Source organism: Rutilus rutilus, assembly GCF_951802725.1.
Source record: "Rutilus rutilus genome assembly, chromosome: 5".
In the NCBI taxonomy this organism is placed as follows: domain Eukaryota; kingdom Metazoa; phylum Chordata; class Actinopteri; order Cypriniformes; family Leuciscidae; genus Rutilus; species Rutilus rutilus.
The window spans coordinates 32,585,098-32,606,589 of NC_140213.1; the positions used below are offsets into that span (position 1 = coordinate 32,585,098).

The 21,492-nt window shown below is 42.6% G+C and overlaps 2 protein-coding genes across 2 annotated transcripts; both read left to right on the forward strand.

Annotated features, from left to right (window-relative positions):
• The first annotated feature begins 1,534 nt into the window (after positions 1-1,534).
• arsa (arylsulfatase A) lies at positions 1,535-12,652 on the forward strand. The gene is made up of 8 exons (XM_084408970.1): positions 1,535-1,947; positions 2,630-2,870; positions 3,035-3,253; positions 3,879-4,048; positions 4,126-4,250; positions 4,357-4,484; positions 11,724-11,826; positions 11,913-12,652. The coding sequence occupies exons 1-8, from the start codon at positions 1,721-1,723 to the stop codon at positions 12,209-12,211; spliced, it is 1,512 nt and encodes a 503-aa protein (XP_084265096.1). The 5' UTR covers positions 1,535-1,720; the 3' UTR covers positions 12,212-12,652.
• Positions 12,653-13,557: 905 nt separating this feature from the next.
• On the forward strand, positions 13,558-21,338 carry LOC311290190 (arylsulfatase A-like). The gene is made up of 8 exons (XM_084408537.1): positions 13,558-15,520; positions 16,205-16,445; positions 16,610-16,828; positions 17,656-17,825; positions 17,903-18,027; positions 18,134-18,261; positions 19,150-19,252; positions 19,339-21,338. The coding sequence occupies exons 1-8, from the start codon at positions 15,294-15,296 to the stop codon at positions 19,635-19,637; spliced, it is 1,512 nt and encodes a 503-aa protein (XP_084264663.1). The 5' UTR covers positions 13,558-15,293; the 3' UTR covers positions 19,638-21,338.
• Positions 21,339-21,492: the final 154 nt, after the last annotated feature.

The window sequence follows — 21,492 nt, forward strand, 5'->3', positions numbered from 1 at the left end:
TTTCATCCCCCGTTCATTTAATTGACTGATTGTCACGTTGTATCACAAGCAAAGCAAGCGCAGGGCGATGTAAAGGACAGCGGCTGGACACTGCACCCCTGCTCTCACTGCCTCTAATGAGATATTAATGATCGAACCTATCAATCGCCACAGCTTTAGTGCACCTACTAGACTACAGTGAGCTCCACTCCAGCGCTTATGAAACAGCTACCCACAGTGGCAGAGGGCTGAACTGCAACCTGATGTCCATTTCTAGTCACATACAGATAGAGCGCTGTTTTGTGCTCAAAATACAAAGTTTAGGAGTCACATATGCATCTACACAACAGGAGCATCACTTGCTGACAATGAAAATGTGTTTTAAACAGTGCAGTTAGCTCAACACCACCTGTAAGCTAAATGAAGACGGAGATGATTATGACATGATTATCACCTGCATTTGGTGGGTATGATTTAACATTTAATTTAATAAACTTAATTTATTTCAAAAATATATAGAATTAAAAATTACTAAATTCTTCCGAATATTCAAATTTCTTTTTGCACTCTGAAAAACAAATAAAAAAAGTGCAAGTGTATGCAGAGGGATCAAATACACTAAGACCGTAAATCCATATGATTAACATAAATAAGTGTGTGTGTGTGTGTGTGTGTGTGTGTGTGTGTCGCAAGAAAATCTAAAAGGTCAGATTTTCACAAAAGATGTTCTTTGAAACATTCTCAAATATTGCTGGATGTATTTATGAAATTGCATTCATGTAATTTTGAGTGTGGCTGTCACAAATGCAAAATGGAGACATTGGGCCTACCAAAAATGAAGAAGACATCTTGAAATTAGAATTTACATTTATTTTTCACTCAAACTGTTAGTATGATTAATAATAATAAAAAACTGTAATGACACAATTTGTAGTAAATAAGGCATAGTAAATGTTGCTAAATAAATGCATTTCACTATGTGGTCTCAAACCTTTGGATCCCAATGCATTTCTCAAAACATAAAAAAAAAAAAATGCTGAAACAGTGCGATTTCTCTGATACAGTGAAATAATAGGAATGAGCATACCGTTCTTAATAATTCCATTTGATAAACACGTGATTTTTCTCACTGGTAAAAGCCTTTATTTGCATAAAATTGCCTAATTTTATTAGTTATTTAGATTGTGTTACTGTTTTTTGTAATGCTAATGTTTCTTTCCTCATTAAATTGCATTAAACTGAGGCATAGCTCGGACAAAAAAATGGAAATAATGTTAATATTTACTCACCCTCATGCTGCTGCAGACGCCGCTCATTTTCAGAGATGTTTTAAGAAAGTTGTCGATGTTATTGGTTATGTAGGCCATAAGAAAGTAAACTTTGATATATTCCGATATAAAGTTCGATGGAAAAAAATAAATAAATACCACGTAAACATAAAAAATAACCATAACGTTAATCCATTCCACACGAAACAACCATTCACTGAAAACTTCATGTTGCACTACACCTATCTTTCTGGCTAAAAAACGACATATCCCATCAGCCCCTTCTCACCGGATCACGTGTCAGTGATCATATGACTCACAATGAAAAAACCTGAGAGACTTCCACGAGAAGTGAATAGCAGCGATAAAGCTGCGAAGAAAGGACCCTAAGCTAATAACAAAGCGGGAATTGTCATGATACTTAACGTTTTATAAGTGTATGAATTATAACGCTTTTGTAAGCTGCGTTACAGATGATGGATTTGACGTGTATAATCGCGTTGCTTGCTTTGATCACAGCTCAGTGTGTTCGCGCATCACCGCCGAATTTTGTGCTGCTTTTCGCCGATGATTTGGGTTACGGTGATCTGGGGTGTTTTGGACACCCAAGCTCTCTCACCCCGAATCTAGACAGACTAGCGGCGAAAGGGCTGCGTTTTACCGACTTCTACGTCACGAGTCCCGTGTGCAGCCCCTCCAGGTAAAGCCAAATCCACCTGTTATCCAGCCGATTATCCATATGCTAATACTTTCGTGCGTTCACTTGAACACGAGCTTTTGGCGATTTTTTAATCACCTTCCAGGTATCTGTATATGTATTATAATTATAAAATAAGAAATTATGAATATTAATTATAAATAATTATTGTAAAATTATTAATTGTATTTAGTTTATTAGCCTGCGCAGTTATTTCAGAATGATCTGAACTGGATTCGTTTTTTACTTTCATGCTATAAAAAAAAAACTCTTGATTTATTGTAGAATTGATTAGATATCTTACATGATCGACTTTACATAATCTATAATTGATCGTTCAGTGTCTCGCACAGAAGATGGCGCCAGAATACAGGCTAAAATTCACAGACTTTGGTTAAAAAAAAATCATGACCACACTACCAGTAGGCCTACTCTTTCTGCAGTATTCATGCACAGTATGTGAATTTTTTGTGTGCAAGAAAACCCATGATCTAAATTTGTCAAAATGTATACGCTGCACACACTGCATGATATATGCAGTGTGCTCAACTTGACCTTTAATTTCCCTTATGAAGAATGAATCAATATCAACCTGATTACAATTTATCCTCATTCTGACAACAATTGTGCAGCATATATGCAATAATGTGCAGCATTTTGTCTTACATACTATTTTTTGGCCCAGGGCAGCCTTGCTGACGGGTCGATTCCAGACTCGTTCCGGGATCTATCCGGGTGTGCTCTATCCGGGCTCAAGAGGGGGTCTCCCACTCAACGAGACCACTATCGCAGAGGTCCTGAAGGCTCAGGGTTACACAACAGCCATGATCGGAAAATGGCACCTGGGCGTTGGACTTAATGGCACTTTCCTACCCACCAGACAGGGCTTTGACAATTATCTTGGAATCCCATACTCGCATGACCAGGTAATTCTGTTTTCTTGTATTATTTCCAGTCTCATCTGGAAATTGCATTGCATTATTATAATATATATTTTAATACAAGTGTGTCATGTAATGTTCATTTTGTTGATCTCTCTCATCATGGCATAATGATATTTAAGGTAAATCCCTTTATCTCTGTATCAAAGGGTCCCTGTCAGAATCTCACCTGCTTTCCTCCAGATGTGAAGTGCTATGGCCTCTGTGATCAGGGTGTGGTAACTGTGCCTCTCATGTTTAATGAGAATATCAAGCAGCAGCCCGCAGATTTCTTGCAGCTTGAGAAGGCTTACAGCGAATTTGCGTCTCAGTTCATTAATGATGCCGTCCAAAATAAGAGCCCCTTCTTCTTGTACTATCCTTCACATGTAAGTCAAGAATCTTAATCAAATCATCTTTGTAATGTTTTATGCTCATTGCTTGTATGTCTCTAGAGTCAAGAAACTGTTTACTGAAATTTTTAAATTATCCAATGAAGGCATCCCATGATACCACATTGTTTGTAATTTAATATAAAACTGCAATATAAAACTATTGACTTGAAGTCATCAATTATATAAAATTAAATAAAATACAAATTATTTTGAAGTTTCCTGCAAATTATTAAAATGTATACAAGTTGTTTGGGTTGTAGGGCGACTTGCTTGATTCTGTCTTGCAAAGCTTCATGGGAGTGGCCAGTCACTGATTACCTCTTGGCACATTTCTCTTTTCCATGGTAACAGTGACTTTTCTGATTGGATGGTACAAAGAGATGGAAAGCATTGTGGGTAGTGTAGTTTTTCATTAAGAATTCAGCAATTAAAATGAGATAAATAAATAAATAAAATAGTGGATGTCACACTGATTTTCTAAAGGTTTCCACAGAAGTGTTAACCATCATTTAACAATCTCAGAGCTTATAGCAAGCATTTCTTGAAGGTTTGACACAATATATTTCAAAATAAATGGGATTTTTACTATCTCAACCTTTTCTGCATGGTCTCTTTCTAGCACACACACTACCCTCAGTATGCAGGTGCAGACTATGCAGGTAAGTCACCCCGTGGGCCGTTCGGTGATGCTTTGATGGAGTTTGACGGCACAGTGGGGAAGATTCTGCGAACTCTGGAGAAGACAGGTGTGATCAACAATACTCTCATTTTCTTCACTGGCGACAACGGGTAGGCGTGGTATAAGTGTTTCTTCTTTTATGAGTGTTTCCATGTCCCATGACATCTATATATGTGTGCGCTCCCAGGCCAGAGCTAATGCGGAAGTCGCGTGGGGGAAACGCAGGACTGATGAAATGTGGCAAAGGCACGACTTACGAAGGAGGAATGAGAGAGCCGGCCATCGCATATTGGCCTGGATTGATCCAACCAGGTGCTGAGAGATAAACGGCCCAGCGTATGCATTCAGCTGCAAGAAATATACCACACTTTTTTTAAATGGAGGACATTTATTTGACATATTTTCCCATCATTCAAAGGTGTCACCCGTGCTCTGGCCAGCTCTTTGGACATTCTGCCCACCTTTGCCAAACTGGCTGGGGCTCCATTACCCGAGGTGCAGCTGGACGGGGTGGACATGACAGACATCCTGTTCAATAAAGGACCGGTAAGAGACAAAATTATCAAAATGAAGTTATATACTGTATATATTTTTAACTACTGTTCAAAAGTTTGGGATTGGTACGATTTTTTTGGGTCACGCTTTAGTTTAGGGTCCAATTCTCACTATTAACTACGACTTTTGCCTCAGCAAACTCCTAATTACTGATTATTAATAGTTAGTAAGGTAGTTGTTATGTTTAGGTACTGGGTAGGATTAATGTATGTAGAATATGGTCATGCAGAATAAGGCATAAATATGTGCTTTATAAGTACTAATAAACAGCCAATATCCTAGTAATATATTCATGCTAATAAGCAACTAGTTAATAGGGAGAATTGGACCATAAACTTAAGTGTTACCAATTTAATGCATTTATTTTAACATAAATACAGTAAAACGTACTCGGTTACTAACGTAACCTCGGTTCTCTCTAGAAGAGGGAACGAGTACTGCGTAAGATATCTTACGCTAGGGGAAAATCCTTTTTCCGCGAGATATTGAAGCCAAAAATTATCCTTAATTTTGTAATAATGCAAAACGCGTTGCGGCAGCATGCAGACATAGGCGAGACAGCTCGCGCGCCTATTGGCTGCTCTGCGGCAACTGCAGCAGCCTATCGAGCGAGGCCTGGCGTGACGTCAGACCCAATCAGGGCACTTCGCGCCCGCTGCGTCACGTCCCGCCGAAATGGGCGTGGTCTAGGCCTATAAATACCGCTCGCAGGCAGCTATTATCTGGTTTTTCATCATCGAAGCAACCAGAGCGTGTGCATGCACGGCAAGATACGCAGTACTCGTTCCCTCTTCTAGAGAGAACCGAGGTTACGTTAGTAACCGAGTACGTTCTCTTACGAGAGGTCTCTCGTACTGCGTAAGATATCTTACGCTAGGGGACCCAATGCAAAACGCCGTGCATGCTGAGATCTGACACCAAAGACCCAAGGGCGAAAGCCCGGGGTACATATAGTGCACAATCACTCAGGGAACTCACAGGGAGTCCAGGAAGAGGGAGGGGCGAAGCCGCACTCTTCCACATATGGTAGCGTCGCTGAGACGCGAATTTCATCATACAGACAGGGCGGGGTACGGCCTGAACTGATGGGGGAATGTGGGTCTTACACAGTTTGCCCAGGCACATCTCGTGCTGCTACTTTTTTACTGTCGAACATTGAGCTGTGCTCAGTAGACGCAGCATTCTGAGCTGACGCATCAGGTCAGATAATACTGGTAAACTTAGACCGACAGCAGCCTGGCCTGCAGGGCGGGAACCTCTAGGTTATAAAACCTTATAAATGTAGACGGGGAGGCCCAGCCTGCCGCCATACAAATATCTTGCAAGGCAATCCCACTTGACCAGGCCCACGAAGAGGCCATGCCTCTCGTGGAGTGCGCTCTGACACCCAACGGGCACTGCATGCCCTTGGAGGCGTATGCCAGCGCTATAGCATCAACTATCCATCTGGATAGGCTCTGTTTTGACGCGGCTAGTCCCTTAGAACGTCCGCTAAACGAAACAAAGAGCTGCTCCGTCTGTCTGAAACCCGACGAGCGAGACACATAAGCTCGTAATGCCCTGACTGGGCAGAGGAGGCTCGCGTCTCTTTCCTCATCAGGGACCGGTAGGGCTGACAGGGAAATAACCTGCGCCCTAAACGGTGTGTTGAGGGATTTCGGAACATAACCGTGCTTAGGTTTGAGTATAACTTTTGAGTCATTAGGCCCAAACTCCATGCACGCCGCGCTCACAGAGAGCGCGTGCAGATCCCCTATGCGCTTCACCGAAGCGAGAGCCAGCAAAAACACCGTCTTGAAAGACAGGTGTTTCAAATCGATTGACTGTAAAGGCTCAAATGGCGCACCTTTCATGGCTTCCAGAACCGTAGAAAGGTCCCATACGGGGACTGAGGGAGGTCTGGGAGGATTCAGTCTCTTAGCCCCTCTAAGGAAGCGGATGACTAAATCGTTCCTTCCTATTGACTGACCAAGCGTTGTTTCTGAGAACGCTGCTATAGCCGCCACATAAACTTTGAGCGTGGAGGGGGCCCTGCCCCCATCCAACAGCTCTTGTAGGAAGGAAAGCACCTCCGCCACACCACAGTCTGTGGGTGACACACCACGGGCTGTGCACCAGCCCGAAAACACTGACCATTTCGAGGAATAGAGTCGTCTCGTAGACGGAGCTCTAGCCTGCGTGATCGTGTTTAATACTCCTTCAGGGAGTCCAACATGTACCCGTTGATGGCCCAGACATGAAGGGACCACAGTTCCGGGTGAGGATGCCAGATCGAACCGTGGGCCTGTGAGAGGAGGTCTCTCCTCACTGGTACTGGCCACGGGGCAGTACTTGCTAACTGCATCACGACTGGGAACCAAGGTTGGTTTTTCCAGAACGGTGCCACCAGCAGTACTGAGCATCCTTCTTCCCTGATCCGTTCTATCACCTGAGGCAGGAGAGAGACGGGGGGAAAAGCGTAGAGCGGGCGGCGGGGCCACACATGGGCCAGCGTGCTCCTGCTCTTTGAGAAAAATTCCTGACAGTGAGCGTTTTCTTGAGACGCAAACAGGTCTACTTCCGCTCTGCCGAATTTCTTCCACAGCAGTTGGACTGTCTGTGGGTGTAGAGACCACTCGCCTGCCGGAACATTGTTCCTGGACAGTCTGTCCGGTCCTATGTTCAGGAGCCCTGGCACGTGCACTGCTCTGAGCGAGCGCAGGTTGCACTGAGCCCATACCAGGAGGCTTTCTGCCAGCCTGTACAGGTTCTTGGAACTGAGGCCGCCCTGGCGATTTATGTAGGACACCACAGACATGTTGTCCGAACGGACCAAGACGTGGCGTCCTTTTATCTGGGGACAAAAACGCGTCAGCGCGTTGTCTACTGCCAGCATTTCGAGGCAGTTTATGTGCAGGAGCTTCTCCCGTTCCGACCACTGGCCGAAGAACGGTCTGCCCTCGAGCAGCGCTCCCCATCCCGAGGTGGACGCGTCCGTGGACACCACTTTCACCCTCGAGGAAGTCCCCAGGCTTACACCTAATTGGTACCAGTCGTTCGCTCTCCAAGGTTTCAGAGCTGTGACGCACTTCTGATTGACCCTGAGGCGAAGCGAACCGGATGCCCACGCTCTGCGTGGGACTCGCGCTTTCAGCCAAAACTGCAGCGGGCGCATGCGGAGCAGGCCCAGCTGGAGCACTGACGATGCTGAGGCCATGAGACCTAGCATCTTCTGAAATTTCTTGAGCGGGACAGACGCGCCGCAGCGAAACGCGTTCGCTGTGCGCTGAATGTCTACCGCGCGCTGTGGTGATAGTCGCGCTATCATGGACAGCGAGTCCAATTCTGTGCCCAGGAAAGATATCTTCTGACTGGGTAACAGAGAGCTCTTCGCCCAATTGACACTGAGACCTAAATCCTCGAGGTGATCGAGTAAAATGGTCGTGTTCTATGAGCACTGCGCGAGATTGCGCTAGAATCAGCCAATCGTCCAAATAGTTCAGCACTCGTATGCCTCTCATTCTGAGGGGTGCGAGCGCCGCGTCCATGCACTTCGTAAATGTACGGGGTGCCAGGGACAAACCGAATGGCAGGACTGTGTACTGATATGCCTGGCCCTCGAAGGCGAATCTCAAATATCGCCTGTGACGTGACGCTATCTGTATTTGAAAATACGCGTCTTTCAGATCTATTGACACAAACCAATCTCCTTGGCGAATCTGCACAAGGATTTGTCTGGTCGTGAGCATCCTGAACTGTCGCTTCACAAGCACTTTGTTCAGTTGCCTTAGATCTAGTATGGGTCTGAGACCCCCGTCTTTTTTCGGTACCAGGAAGTATCTGCTGTATAGCCCTCCTTCGCTCTGAACTTGAGAGAGAGGCTCTATGGCCCCTTTGCTCAGTAGTTTCGTCACTTCGGCTCGAAGTAAATGTGCTACTAAATGTGTTTTTACCGTGGTCTCGACGCGCGCCACATAGCGGCGAGGGCGTCGGCGAAACTGCAGCGAATAGCCTCTTTTTATAATGTTCAGCACCCACTTCGAAACCCCGGGCAGCTTTGCCCATGCGTCTGCATGGATAGCTAGGGGTTGAATACGAAGCGCGCTCCGCTCGCTCAGCGATGGAGAGGCTTCGGCGTGCTGCAACACAAGCATCGCGCTCGTGACATTTGAGGCATGGGGCGCGCTGATAACAGCGGGCAGATTGCCCGCGCTCGACTCCTCTGCGGTGGTCAGCCGCGAGGGGGAGGGCTGGGCGGTTCCCGTGGGAACTGTCATGTCTATGTGTGGATGTGGGCGCGGGACAGCGGGCACATCTATCACACCGAAAACATCGTTCGCTTGCGTGAAGCGAGTGCACGTTGGTTTCGTTTTTACAGAAACCATGAGACATGCACAACGCGGTGTTAGTGGGCACTGGGTAGTGGGCACTTTCACCATGTTTGAAGCGCAACCGATCTGAGTCGGTTTTATGTGCGCGAGCCCTGTGTGACAGGCTGTGCTTGTGTGTAGGGATGGGCACTGGGCAGTGGGCATTCTTACTACACATGAAACACCATCGGCCGTGGCCGGGACACCAGAAAATACACTCTTTTGGGGATTTATCTGGGTAGCCGTGAAAACGGCATTTGTGTGCAGGCAAGCGGGTGACAGAACCGACTTGTTGGCTGCAGAAAACACTGGAACAGTCACATTTGCTGGAACTGGACGAGCGAATAGCTTTGGTGTGAGTCTGGCCGCAGCGGGACTTAAACACCGTCGTTTTCCTAGCTGTGCTAGGACGACTTCGGGGCCTCGGGCTTCACCATAATCCTAGGTCGCGGGCCACGTACAGCGGGGCGGCGACCGGATGAGCGGGAGCGCGGTCTCGCGCTTCGGGCCTGGCGGCGCTGTGAAGTGGAGGCAGTGGACGGTGGCTGTGGCTGTGAGCTCTGAGCAGACGGTTTCGCACAGCCTGCTGCAGAGCTGGAGCGCTTCGGGAGGAAGTGCTTCATAGCCTGTGACGCTTTCTGTACCTCTGCGAATCTCTCCGCGAAATCCTTGACGGAGGATCCAAAGAGGCCTGTGGCGGAAAGCGGGGCGTCGAGGAACGCGGTGCGCTCAGACTCGGCCATTTCCGAGAGCGTCAGCCAAAGATGTCTCTCAGTCACGGTGAGAGAGGCCATATTCCGTCCAATGGCTTGCGCTGCAGACTTAGTAGCACGGAGAGCGAGGTCCGTTGCACTCCTTAAGTCCGGCACGCAGATTGCGTCAGGCCCTTCCTCATCCAGCTTACGGAGGAGATCGGCCTGGAAGATCTGAAGCGTTGCCATGGTGTGCAGCGCTGACGCAGCTTGCCCGGCAGCGGAGAAAGCGCGGCGGAGCAGGCTTGACGTCGTGCGGCAAGCTTTAGAGGGTAGGGCCGACTTAGCACGCCGTCCAGCAGAGGGCGGGCATAAGTGGGCTGCTATCGCCTCTTCGACCGGCGGCAGCGAAAGGTATCCTTTGTTCTTGGCATCGTCAACAGCGGAGAATGCCAAAGAAACAGCAGGACGCACTCTAGCCGAATAGGGGGCGTTCCAGGACTTGGCGACTTCTTCGTGTAACTCAGGAAGAAAAGGCGCCAGTCTGGACGCAGGCGAAGCGCGCTCCCCAGGCAGGAAAAATCCATCCAGCCGGTTGTGAGCGGGCTGCTCAGGCGAAGACCACTCGAGGCCGAGGCTCGCCGCGGCCTGTGCGAGTACTCGCGTGAGCTCCGTCTCGATGGACGCTCTCTTGCCTGAAGACATGCGGGCAGGGGGCGCGGGGTCCTCAGAGCCCGCCCAATCCTCACTGCCTGACGCCAGGATAGAGCAGGAATCATCCTCTCCCAGCAGGGCTTCCTCATCCACGATGTCAACGGAAGCGGCGGCAGACGGCGGCCGCTGTCCGTCAGGAAGCGAGGGTGACGAAGCCGGGGAAGCAAGCGGGCGAACCGGCGAGCTTTGGCGGCTGAGGGAGGGTTCCGGGGCCCGCTGGGCACGGCGCTTTTTACGGCGCGACGCCGCGGCGGGCGGGGGAGCAGTCTCGGTGAAGAAGGCTAGGCGAGTCCTCAGAGTCGCCATTGCCATCAGCTCGCAGTGAGGGCAGCCGCCGTCAGCGAGCGCGAGAGCTGCATGTTCCTCACCCAGGCAGGAAACGCAAATCACGTGGCGGTCCCCGTCGCTGAGTGTGGCTCTGCACGAGCCGCAGGAAGGCATCTTTAAAAAGACGCTAGCTCTTTTAGAATGTGTGTCGCGGCGGCGACACACACACACAAAAGTACAGAGTAATAGAAAGGATATAAGCGCCGGAAAGCGCAGCAGGAAGGCAGGAAGGCGGCGCGGCCAGCGACTTCAGTGACTCGTCCCGCTGAAGGTGCTCTCTCTCAGACGGCGCGGCTTCTTCTCCGGCTCCAGCGATGCGTGTGCTTCGCTTGAAGGATGAAAAATCAGATAATAGCTGCCTGCGAGCGGTATTTATAGGCCTAGACCACGCCCATTTCGGCGGGACGTGACGCAGCGGGCGCGAAGTGCCCTGATTGGGTCTGACGTCACGCCAGGCCTCGCTCGATAGGCTGCTGCAGTTGCCGCAGAGCAGCCAATAGGCGCGCGAGCTGTCTCGCCTATGTCTGCATGCTGCCGCAACGCGTTTTGCATTATTACAAAATTAAGGATAATTTTTGGCTTCAATATCTCGCGGAAAAAGGATTTTCCCCTAGCGTAAGATATCTTACGCAGTACGAGAGACCTCTCGTAAGAGAACTGTAATATTGTGAAATATTATTACAATTTAAAATAACTGTTTTCTATTTTAATATATATATTAAAATGTATCTTATTCCTGTAATGGCAAGCCATTACTCCAGTCTTCAGTGTCACATGATCCTTCAGAAATGAATCAAATATGCTGATTTTCTGTTTAAGAAACATTTCTTATTATCATCAATGTTTAAAACAGCTGCTTACATTTTTGGGGGAAATTGTGACTTTGTTTCTCTGGATTCTTTGATTATTTTACCCTGAACGAGCTCTGGCGATGAGACTGGTCATTAAAACCAGTTCTCGAGACCCTTCTTTTATGTTGCACATCTTTTTTTTCTTTTTTTTTTCTTTTTTTTTATGCATTAATATACCCTCAAGCACATTTCACTACCTCGGTAAGGATGTATAAGTGACAAATAGATCTGAAACTGTGTGTACGCCTCCAAAATGGGCCAAAATGTATTGTTAAGCCAACGTTATTTGTGTTTCAGAGTAAAAGACAGACCATGTTTTACTACCCCACTGATCCAAGTAAGAAGTATAGCGTGTTTGCAGTGAGATGGAAACATTTCAAAGCCCATTACTATACACGGGGTACGTTCACCATCTGTTAAGACTCCCTATGTAAACCTCACTTTCTGCCTATTTATTTCTAATACGTCTTTTCCCCCATAACTCAGGCGCATCTCACAGTGAGACCACCCCAGACAACAACTGCTCATTACTGGCCTTCCTCAAGTATCATGATCCTCCTTTACTATTTAACCTGGAGGCAGACCCCTCAGAAAACTATAACCTTGATGGTACTGAATGGGATCCTGTGCTCAAGCAAATTCAGACCATCAAGGAGCAGTTTGAGGCTTCTATGGTGTTTGGTGAAAGTGAGATTGGCAAAGGGCAAGACTCTGCACTCGAGCCCTGCTGCACTCCGAATTGCACCCCTAAACCCGAATGCTGCCACTGCACTTATGCACTTTAATGGAAGCGGCAGCCAGCCGGAACACTGCCGAATCCCAGCACGACCACGAAAATATGATTTTATAATATTGTTTTTTAGGTAATATGTAATGTAATCTGATTTTATAAAATTGGTATTAAAAAAGTATTGTTCAGAAACTGGTATCGAGGTCAAGGTATCGATATCGAAAATTTTGAACGATACCCAGCCCTACTGTCATGACAGTAACTGTAAGTGACTACATGATAGTATGATAGCAGTGACTGGTGTTTTCAAAGGGAATAGGGGAGCTAAATGTTCATGCATGACAGTTATGGAACGTGTTTTTTGTTTTGTTTTTAAGCACAAATGTATGAATGTTTACTCTCCAATTTATCTCATACGGTCTTTTGAGATGAATTTGATATCAGTCTGCTTTTAACACTTAATCTTAATCATTACGTTTTAGAAATAAAAGGAATTAAAAGAACACCGGTCTTGAGATATTCATTCCTCCTTGTCACACATATCCTAACTAGCTGAATGACTTCCCATTTATTTGAATGTATAGATAGAAAAACTAATTTTAATCATTAAAATATATAAATTAAACATCTTTTAAATTACATATCATATCATATTATATTTACACTGCTGAATGGTTTAATTAAACAGTGCAAAGTTAAAGCTATTTTGATCACCTAGAGCAGTGGTTTTCAACCTTTTCATTTCAAAAGCCCTCCCCACCAAAAAACATATTGATATATATAGTAAATATGATATATTACAGATTTTCTCGATTGCTTAAACACTATAACCAGGCTTTTGAACTAAAATTTCAAAACCATAATGCCATTTATCAAAAAGCACACCCATTTCCCTAAACTATAAACACTATTCCCTGTTTAGACACATGAGTCAGATTTGCTGACAGTGAAAATGTGTTTTAAACAGTGCAGTTAGCTCAACACCACCTGTAAGCTAAATGAAGACGGAGATGATTATGACATGATTATCACCTGCATTTGGTGGGTATGATTTAACATTTAATTTAATAAACTTAATTTATTTCAAAAATACATAGAATTAAAAATTACTAAATTCTTCCGAATATTCATATTTCTTTTCACCCTGAAAAAACGAATTAAAAAAGTGCAAGTGTATGCAGAGGGATCAAATACACTAAGACCGTAAATCCATATGATTAACATAAATAAGTGTGTGTGTGTGTGTGTGTGTGTGTGTGTGTGTGTGTGTCGCAAGAAAATCTAAAAGGTCAGATTTTCACAAAAGATTCTCAAATATTGCTGGACGTATTTATGAAATTGCATTCATGTAATTTTGAGTGTGGCTGTCACAAATGCAAAATGGAGACATTGGGTCTACCAAAAATGAAGAAGACATCTTGAAATTAGAATTTACATTTATTTTTCACTCAAACTGTTAGTATGATTAATAATAATAATAAACTGTAATGACACAATCTGTAGTAAATAAGGCATAGTACATTTTGCTAACTAAATGCATTTCACTATGTGGTCTCAAACCTTTGGATCCCAATGCATTTCTCAAACATAAAAAAAAAAAAATGCTGAAACAGTGCGATTTCTCTGATACAGTGAAATAATAGGAATGAGCATACCGTTCTTAATAATTCCATTTGATAAACACGTGATTTTTCTCACTGGTAAAAGCCTTTATTTGCATAAAATTGCCAAATTTTATTAGTTATTTAGATTGTGTTACTGTTTTTTGTAATGCTAATGTTTCTTTCCTCATTAAATTGCATTAAACTGAGGCATAGCTCGGACAAAAAAATGGAAATAATGTTAATATTTACTCACCCTCATGCTGCTGCAGACACCGCTCATTTTCAGAGATATTTTAAGAAAGTTGTCGATGTTATTGGTCATGCAAGTTAGGCCATAGGAAAGTAAACTTTGATATATTCCGATATAAAGTTCGATGGAAAAAAATAAATAAATATCACGTAAACATAAAAAATAACCATAATCCATTCCACACGAAACAACCATTCACTGAAAACTTCATGATGCACTACACCTATCTTTCTGGCTAAAAAACGACATATCCCATCAGCCAGTGGCGGTTCTAGAGGGGGGCCAGGGGGGGCCAGTGCCCCTGTGACAACAAGCTTGGACCCCCTTGTGGCCCCCCTAAATGTGGAGTATGAAATAATTTATTTAAACTATTTTTTGCTATCGTTATTTTTCACATCCGTTATTAGACAGTGGCAACACGGAACACAAATGTAACCCTGGCCTAGAGGGACTGGTTCAATCGGATCTGCAGGGTTTTTTTCTATTCAGAAGTTGGTGGACGTTTTGCGCGAATATTATAGCCGCAGCGCTGCACACTGTGACTCCACGTTGCGACTCCACGTTGCTTTGAGCACATCATTCTGCACCCGCAATGCGCTCTGTTTTGAAGCGTTTCATATTATCATGTTTTTTCCTATATTTTTTATACCTAGCCTGTAGCCTACAATACATTTAAAATAAGCATAATTTAATTGTATATTATATTGTATGCACTAAAGCTGGTGAAAACTTATCTCAGGTCCACAATGTCAGATGACAGATTAAGCTATTTAGGTGTTCTAAGTATTGAGTCAAGGGCAAAGGCCTTAAATCTAGATGAATTTGCTGATCTTTTTGCAAAAAAAAAAAAAAACACAAAAATCGTAGAATACAGGTAATGTGACCGATTCTGAATATGTAATGCAAATGTAAAAAATATAATGGAAATGCAAATACATTGTTGAATGATTGTAAACATGGTATTTTGCCTGTTAATGCCTACAGTGCAGTGCAGAAAATGATATGACAACAATAAGGTCTAAATATAACTGGCCCCAGCTTGGCCCCCCCCCCCAGTTGAAATGGTCTAGAACCGCCACTGCCATCAGCCCCTTCTCACCGGATCACGTGTCAGTGATCATATGACTCACAATGAAAAAACCTGAGAGACTTCCACGAGAAGTGAATAGCAGCGATAAAGCTGCGAAGAAAGGACCCTAAGCTAATAACAAAGCGGGAATTGTCATGATACTTAACGTTTTATAAGTGTATAAATTATAACGCTTTTGTAAGCTGCGTTACAGATGATGGATTTGACGTGTATAATCGCGTTGCTTGCTTTGATCACAGCTCAGTGTGTTCGCGCATCACCGCCGAATTTTGTGCTGCTTTTCGCCGATGATTTGGGTTACGGTGATCTGGGGTGTTTTGGACACCCAAGCTCTCTCACCCCGAATCTAGACAGACTAGCGGCGAAAGGGCTGCGTTTTACCGACTTCTACGTCACGAGTCCCGTGTGCAGCCCCTCCAGGTAAAGCCAAATCCACCTGTTATCCAGCCGATTATCCATATGCTAATACTTTCGTGCGTTCACTTGAACACGAGCTTTTGGCGATTTTTGAATCACCTTCCAGGTATCTGTATATGTATTATAATTATAAAATGAGAAATTATGAATATTAATTATAAATAATTATTGTAAAATTATTAATTATATTTAGTTTATTAGCCTGCGCAGTTATTTCAGAATGATCTGAACTGGATTCGTTTTTTACTTTCATGCTATAAAAAAAAAAACTCTTGATTTATTGTAGAATTGATTAGATATCTTACATGATCGACTTTACATAATCTATAATTGATCGTTCAGTGTCTCACACAGAAGATGGCGCCAGAATACAGGCTAATATTCACAGACTTTGGTTAAAAAAAAAATCATGACCACACTACCAGTAGGCCTACTCTTTCTGCAGTATTCATGCACAGTATGTGAATTTTTTGTGTGCAAGAAAACCCATGATCTAAATTTGTCAAAATGTATACGCTGCACACACTGCATGATATATGCAGTGTGCTCAACTTGACCTTTAATTTCCCTTATGAAGAATGAATCAATATCAACCTGATTACAATTTATCCTCATTCTGACAACAATTGTGCAGCATATATGCAATAATGTGCAGCATTTTGTCTTACATACTATTTTTTGGCCCAGGGCAGCCTTGCTGACGGGTCGATTCCAGACTCGTTCCGGGATCTATCCGGGTGTGCTCTCTCCGGGCTCAAGAGGGGGTCTCCCACTCAACGAGACCACTATCGCAGAGGTCCTGAAGGCTCAGGGTTACACAACAGCCATGATCGGAAAATGGCACCTGGGCGTTGGACTTAATGGCACTTTCCTACCCACCAGACAGGGCTTTGACAATTATCTTGGAATCCCATACTCGCATGACGAGGTAATTCTGTTTTCTTGTATTATTTCCAGTCTCATCTGGAAATTGCATTGCATTATTATAATATATATTTTATTACAAGTGTGTCATCTAATGTTCATTTTGTTGATCTCTCTCATCATGGCATAATGATATTTAAGGTAAATCCCTTTATCTCTGTATCAAAGGGTCCCTGTCAGAATCTCACCTGCTTTCCTCCAGATGTGAAGTGCTATGGCCTCTGTGATCAGGGTGTGGTAACTGTGCCTCTCATGTTTAATGAGAATATCAAGCAGCAGCCCGCAGATTTCTTGCAGCTTGAGAAGGCTTACAGCGAATTTGCGTCTCAGTTCATTAATGATGCCGTCCAAAATAAGAGCCCCTTCTTCTTGTACTATCCTTCACATGTAAGTCAAGAATCTTAATCAAATCATCTTTGTAATGTTTTATGCTCATTGCTTGTATGTCTCTAAAAATACCAATACTCACACCACCAAAATTTTCGATTATTTACTAGACTAAAGGTGTGTTTGAAAAGGTCTAGCTTATTGCATACTATACAATTCATACAGTATAATGATTTTTATTTGAAAAATGTAAACATATTTATTTTTGCAGAAATATTGAATCTGTTATATGGTTATTTTTAATCAATTTAATTTCAACTTTGGGTACAAATGCTTTACGTAAAGAGTCAAGAAACTGTAAATAAAATTATCCAATGAAGGCATCCCATGATACCACATTGTTTGTAATTTAATATTAAACTGCAATATAAAACTATTGACTTGAAGTCATCAATTATATAAAATTAAATAAAATACAAATTATTTTGAAGTTTCCTGCAAATTATTAAAATGTTGTTTGGGTTGTAGGGCGACTTGCTTGATTCTGTCTTGCAAAGCTTCATGGGAGTGGCCAGTCACTGATTACCTCTTGGCACATTTCTCTTTTCCATGGTAACAGTGACTTTTCTGATTGGATGGTACAAAGAGATGGAAAGCATTGTGGGTAGTGTAGTTTTTCATTAAGAATTCAGCAATTAAAATGATATAAATAAATAAATAAAATAGTGGATGTCACACTGATTTTCTAAAGGTTTCCACAGAAGTGTTAACCATCATTTAACAATCTCAGAGATTATAGCAAGCGTTTCTTGAAGGTTTGACACAATATATTTCAAAATAAATGGGATTTTTACTATCTCAACCTTTTCTGCATGGTCTCTTTCTAGCACACACACTACCCTCAGTATGCAGGTGCAGACTATGCAGGTAAGTCACCCCGTGGGCCGTTCGGTGATGCTTTGATGGAGTTTGACGGCACAGTGGGGAAGATTCTGCGAACTCTGGAGAAGACAGGTGTGATCAACAATACTCTCATTTTCTTCACTGGCGACAACGGGTAGGTGTGGTATAAGTGTTTCTTCTTTTATGAGTGTTTCCATGTCCCATGACATCTATATATGTGTGCGCTCCCAGGCCAGAGCTAATGCGGAAGTCGCGTGGGGGAAACGCAGGACTGATGAAATGTGGCAAAGGCACGACTTACGAAGGAGGAATGAGAGAGCCGGCCATCGCATATTGGCCTGGATTGATCCAACCAGGTGCTGAGAGATAAACGGCCCGGCGTATGCATTCAGCTGCAAGAAATATACCACACTTTTTTTAAATGGAGGACATTTATTTGACATATTTTCCCATCATTCAAAGGTGTCACCCGTGCTCTGGCCAGCTCTTTGGACATTCTGCCCACCTTTGCCAAACTGGCTGGGGCTCCATTACCCGAGGTGCAGCTGGACGGGGTGGACATGACAGACATCCTGTTCAATAAAGGACCGGTAAGAGACAAAATTATCAAAATGAAGTTATATACTGTATATATTTTTAACTACTGTTCAAAAGTTTGGGATTGGTACGATTTTTTTGGGTCACGCTTTAGTTTAGGGTCCAATTCTCACTATTAACTACGACTTTTGCCTCAGCAAACTCCTAATTACTGATTATTAATAGTTAGTAAGGTAGTTGTTATGTTTAGGTACTGGGTAGGATTAATGTATGTAGAATATGGTCATGCAGAATAAGGCATAAATATGTGCTTTATAAGTACTAATAAACAGCCAATATCCTAGTAATATATTCATGCTAATAAGCAACTCGTTAATAGGGAGAATTGGACCATAAACTAAAGTGTTACCAATTTAATGCATTTATTTTAACATAAATACAGTAAAACTGTAATATTGTGAAATATTATTACAATTTAAAATAACTGTTTTCTATTTTAATATATATATTAAAATGTATCTTATTCCTGTAATGGCAAGCCATTACTCCAGTCTTCAGTGTCACATGATCCTTCAGAAATGAATCAAATATGCTGATTTTCTGTTTAAGAAACATTTCTTATTATCATCAATGTTTAAAACAGCTGCTTACATTTTTGGGGGAAATTGTGACTTTGTTTCTCTGGATTCTTTGATTATTTTACCCTGAACGAGCTCTGGTGATGAGACTGGTCATTAAAACCAGTTCTCGAGACCTTTCTTTTATGTTGCACATCTTTTTTTTTTTCTTTTTTTTTTCTTTTTTTTTATGCATTAATATACCCTCAAGCACATTTCACTACCTCGGTAAGGATGTATAAGTGACAAATAGATCTGAAACTGTGTGTACGCCTCCAAAATGGGCCAAAATGTATTGTTAAGCCAACGTTATTTGTGTTTCAGAGTAAAAGACAGACCATGTTTTACTACCCCACTGATCCAAGTAAGAAGTATAGTGTGTTTGCAGTGAGATGGAAACATTTCAAAGCCCATTACTATACACGGGGTACGTTCACCATCTGTTAAGACTCCCTATGTAAACCTCACTTTCTTCCTATTTATTTCTAATACGTCTTTTCCCCCATAACTCAGGCGCATCTCACAGTGAGACCACCCCAGACAACAACTGCTCATTACTGGCCTTCCTCAAGTATCATGATCCTCCTTTACTATTTAACCTGGAGGCAGACCCCTCAGAAAACTATAACCTTGATGGTACTGAATGGGATCCTGTGCTCAAGCAAATTCAGACCATCAAGGAGCAGTTTGAGGCTTCTATGGTGTTTGGTGAAAGTGAGATTGGCAAAGGGCAAGACCCTGCACTCGAGCCCTGCTGCACTCCGAATTGCACCCCTAAACCCGAATGCTGCCGCTGCACTTATGCATTTTAATGGAAGCGGCAGCCAGCCGGAACACTGCCGAATCCCAGCACGACCACGAAAATATGATTTTATAATATTATATTATAATTTTATAATATTTTTATTTTTATTAATATTTATTAATATTTTTAGGTAATATGTAATGTAATCTGATTTTATAAAATTGGTATTAAAAAAGTATTGTTCAGAAACTGGTATCGAGGTCAAGGTATCGATATCGAAAATTTTGAACGATACCCAGCCCTACTGTCATGACAGTAACTGTAAGTGACTACATGATAGTATGATAGCAGTGACTGGTGTTTTCAAAGGGAATAGGGGAGCTAAATGTTCATGCATGACAGTTATGGAACGTGTTTTTTGTTTTGTTTTTAAGCACAAATGTATGAATGTTTACTCTCCAATTTATCTCATACGGTCTTTTGAGATGAATTTGATATCAGTCTGCTTTTAACACTTAATCTTAATCATTACGTTTTAGAAATAAAAGGAATTAAAAGAACACCGGTCTTGAGATATTCATTCCTCCTTGTCACACATATCCTAACTAGCTGAATGACTTCCCATTTATTTGAATGTATAGATAGAAAAACTAATTTTAATCATTAAAATATATAAATTAAACATCTTTTAAATTACATATATCATATCATGTTATATTTACACTGCTGAATGGTTTAATTAAACAGTGCAAAGTTAAAACTATTTTGATCACCTAGAGCAGTGGTTTTCAACCTTTTCATTTCAAAAGCCCTCCCCACCAAAAAACATATTGATATATATAGTAAATATGATATATTACAGATTTTCTCGATTGCTTAAACACTATAACCAGGCTTTTGAACTAAAATTTCAAAACCATAATGCCATTTATCAAAAAGCACACCCATTTCCCTAAACTATAAACACTATTCCCTGTTTAGACACATGAGTCAGATTTGTTGAACTGTCACTGCAAAACTCTACACACAAATCCCTTCATTTCTCATTGCCTAGAACATGTTGTCATTTAGAAAGCACTAGCATTCAATATTGTTCGCTCAAGTCAGCACAGCTTCAGCTCAGTTAGCACACAATTACCCAGGTGGAAACACTTAGAGTCAAAATTTAACACACAACAATCACAGATTGTTGCACTGTCACACTGGGCATCCTTTCTCCTTTATAGTCTTGACTCCCAGAATGTTATCTTTCTAGGCAAATGATGGTATTTCAACCATATGTGGAACATTCTTAGACGTGTTCATCATATTGTCTCCTTGAGTGGAGGCCCTCCTGTCACGACCAACACTCTTTACCATTCCAATACAATTCCATATTAGAATAAGGTTTATGTGAGCTCTTTTACTGTCATATGATGGTCACACACATCTTACTGTAAGTAAATATAAAAAAAAAATTAGAGGAGAGAATAAAAAATAAAAAAAGTAAAACAGGGAAAATTTTTTTGTTGTTGTTGTGTGTGTTGTACTGTGTAGTACATGATTGAATAAAAATGTGCCAATGTATCCACTGGTTGTGTCTTTTGTGTTCATCATGTGAAAAGGTTTGTGAGGGGGGGAACCACAAGCAACATAACTAACCAGTTTTGGAAATGTTGTTTTGAATTTATTGCACCAGTGTCTTAGACAATGTTGTAGTGTGTGTGATTTTGAGGGCTTGTGTGTCCTGTCTGAGGGCAAAGTTTGGTTTTTCAGCAAGAGTGAATGGTTTTGAGTGTAGAGCTTAATTTTGACCTGAAAATAGGATGTTTGGGGAATTGGGTGAGACATTATGGATTTGTGTTTACTGTTTTGAGAATACGAGGCATAGTTTCAAGAAATGTGTTTAAGCAATCGAGAAAAACTGTAAATGAATTAATCAT

Excerpts from the sequence above, each read along its gene's own strand:
- arsa (XM_084408970.1), top strand. The coding sequence starts at position 1,721 with ATGATGGATTTGACGTGTATAATCGCGTTGCTTGCTTTGATCACAGCT. Across the intron at positions 2,871-3,034 it reads TCCCATACTCGCATGACCAG|GGTCCCTGTCAGAATCTCAC; the intron begins GTAATTCTGTTT and ends TCTGTATCAAAG. Across the intron at positions 4,049-4,125 it reads TTCTTCACTGGCGACAACGG|GCCAGAGCTAATGCGGAAGT; the intron begins GTAGGCGTGGTA and ends GTGCGCTCCCAG.
- LOC311290190 (XM_084408537.1), top strand. The coding sequence starts at position 15,294 with ATGATGGATTTGACGTGTATAATCGCGTTGCTTGCTTTGATCACAGCT. Across the intron at positions 16,446-16,609 it reads TCCCATACTCGCATGACGAG|GGTCCCTGTCAGAATCTCAC; the intron begins GTAATTCTGTTT and ends TCTGTATCAAAG. Across the intron at positions 18,028-18,133 it reads GCCTGGATTGATCCAACCAG|GTGTCACCCGTGCTCTGGCC; the intron begins GTGCTGAGAGAT and ends CATCATTCAAAG.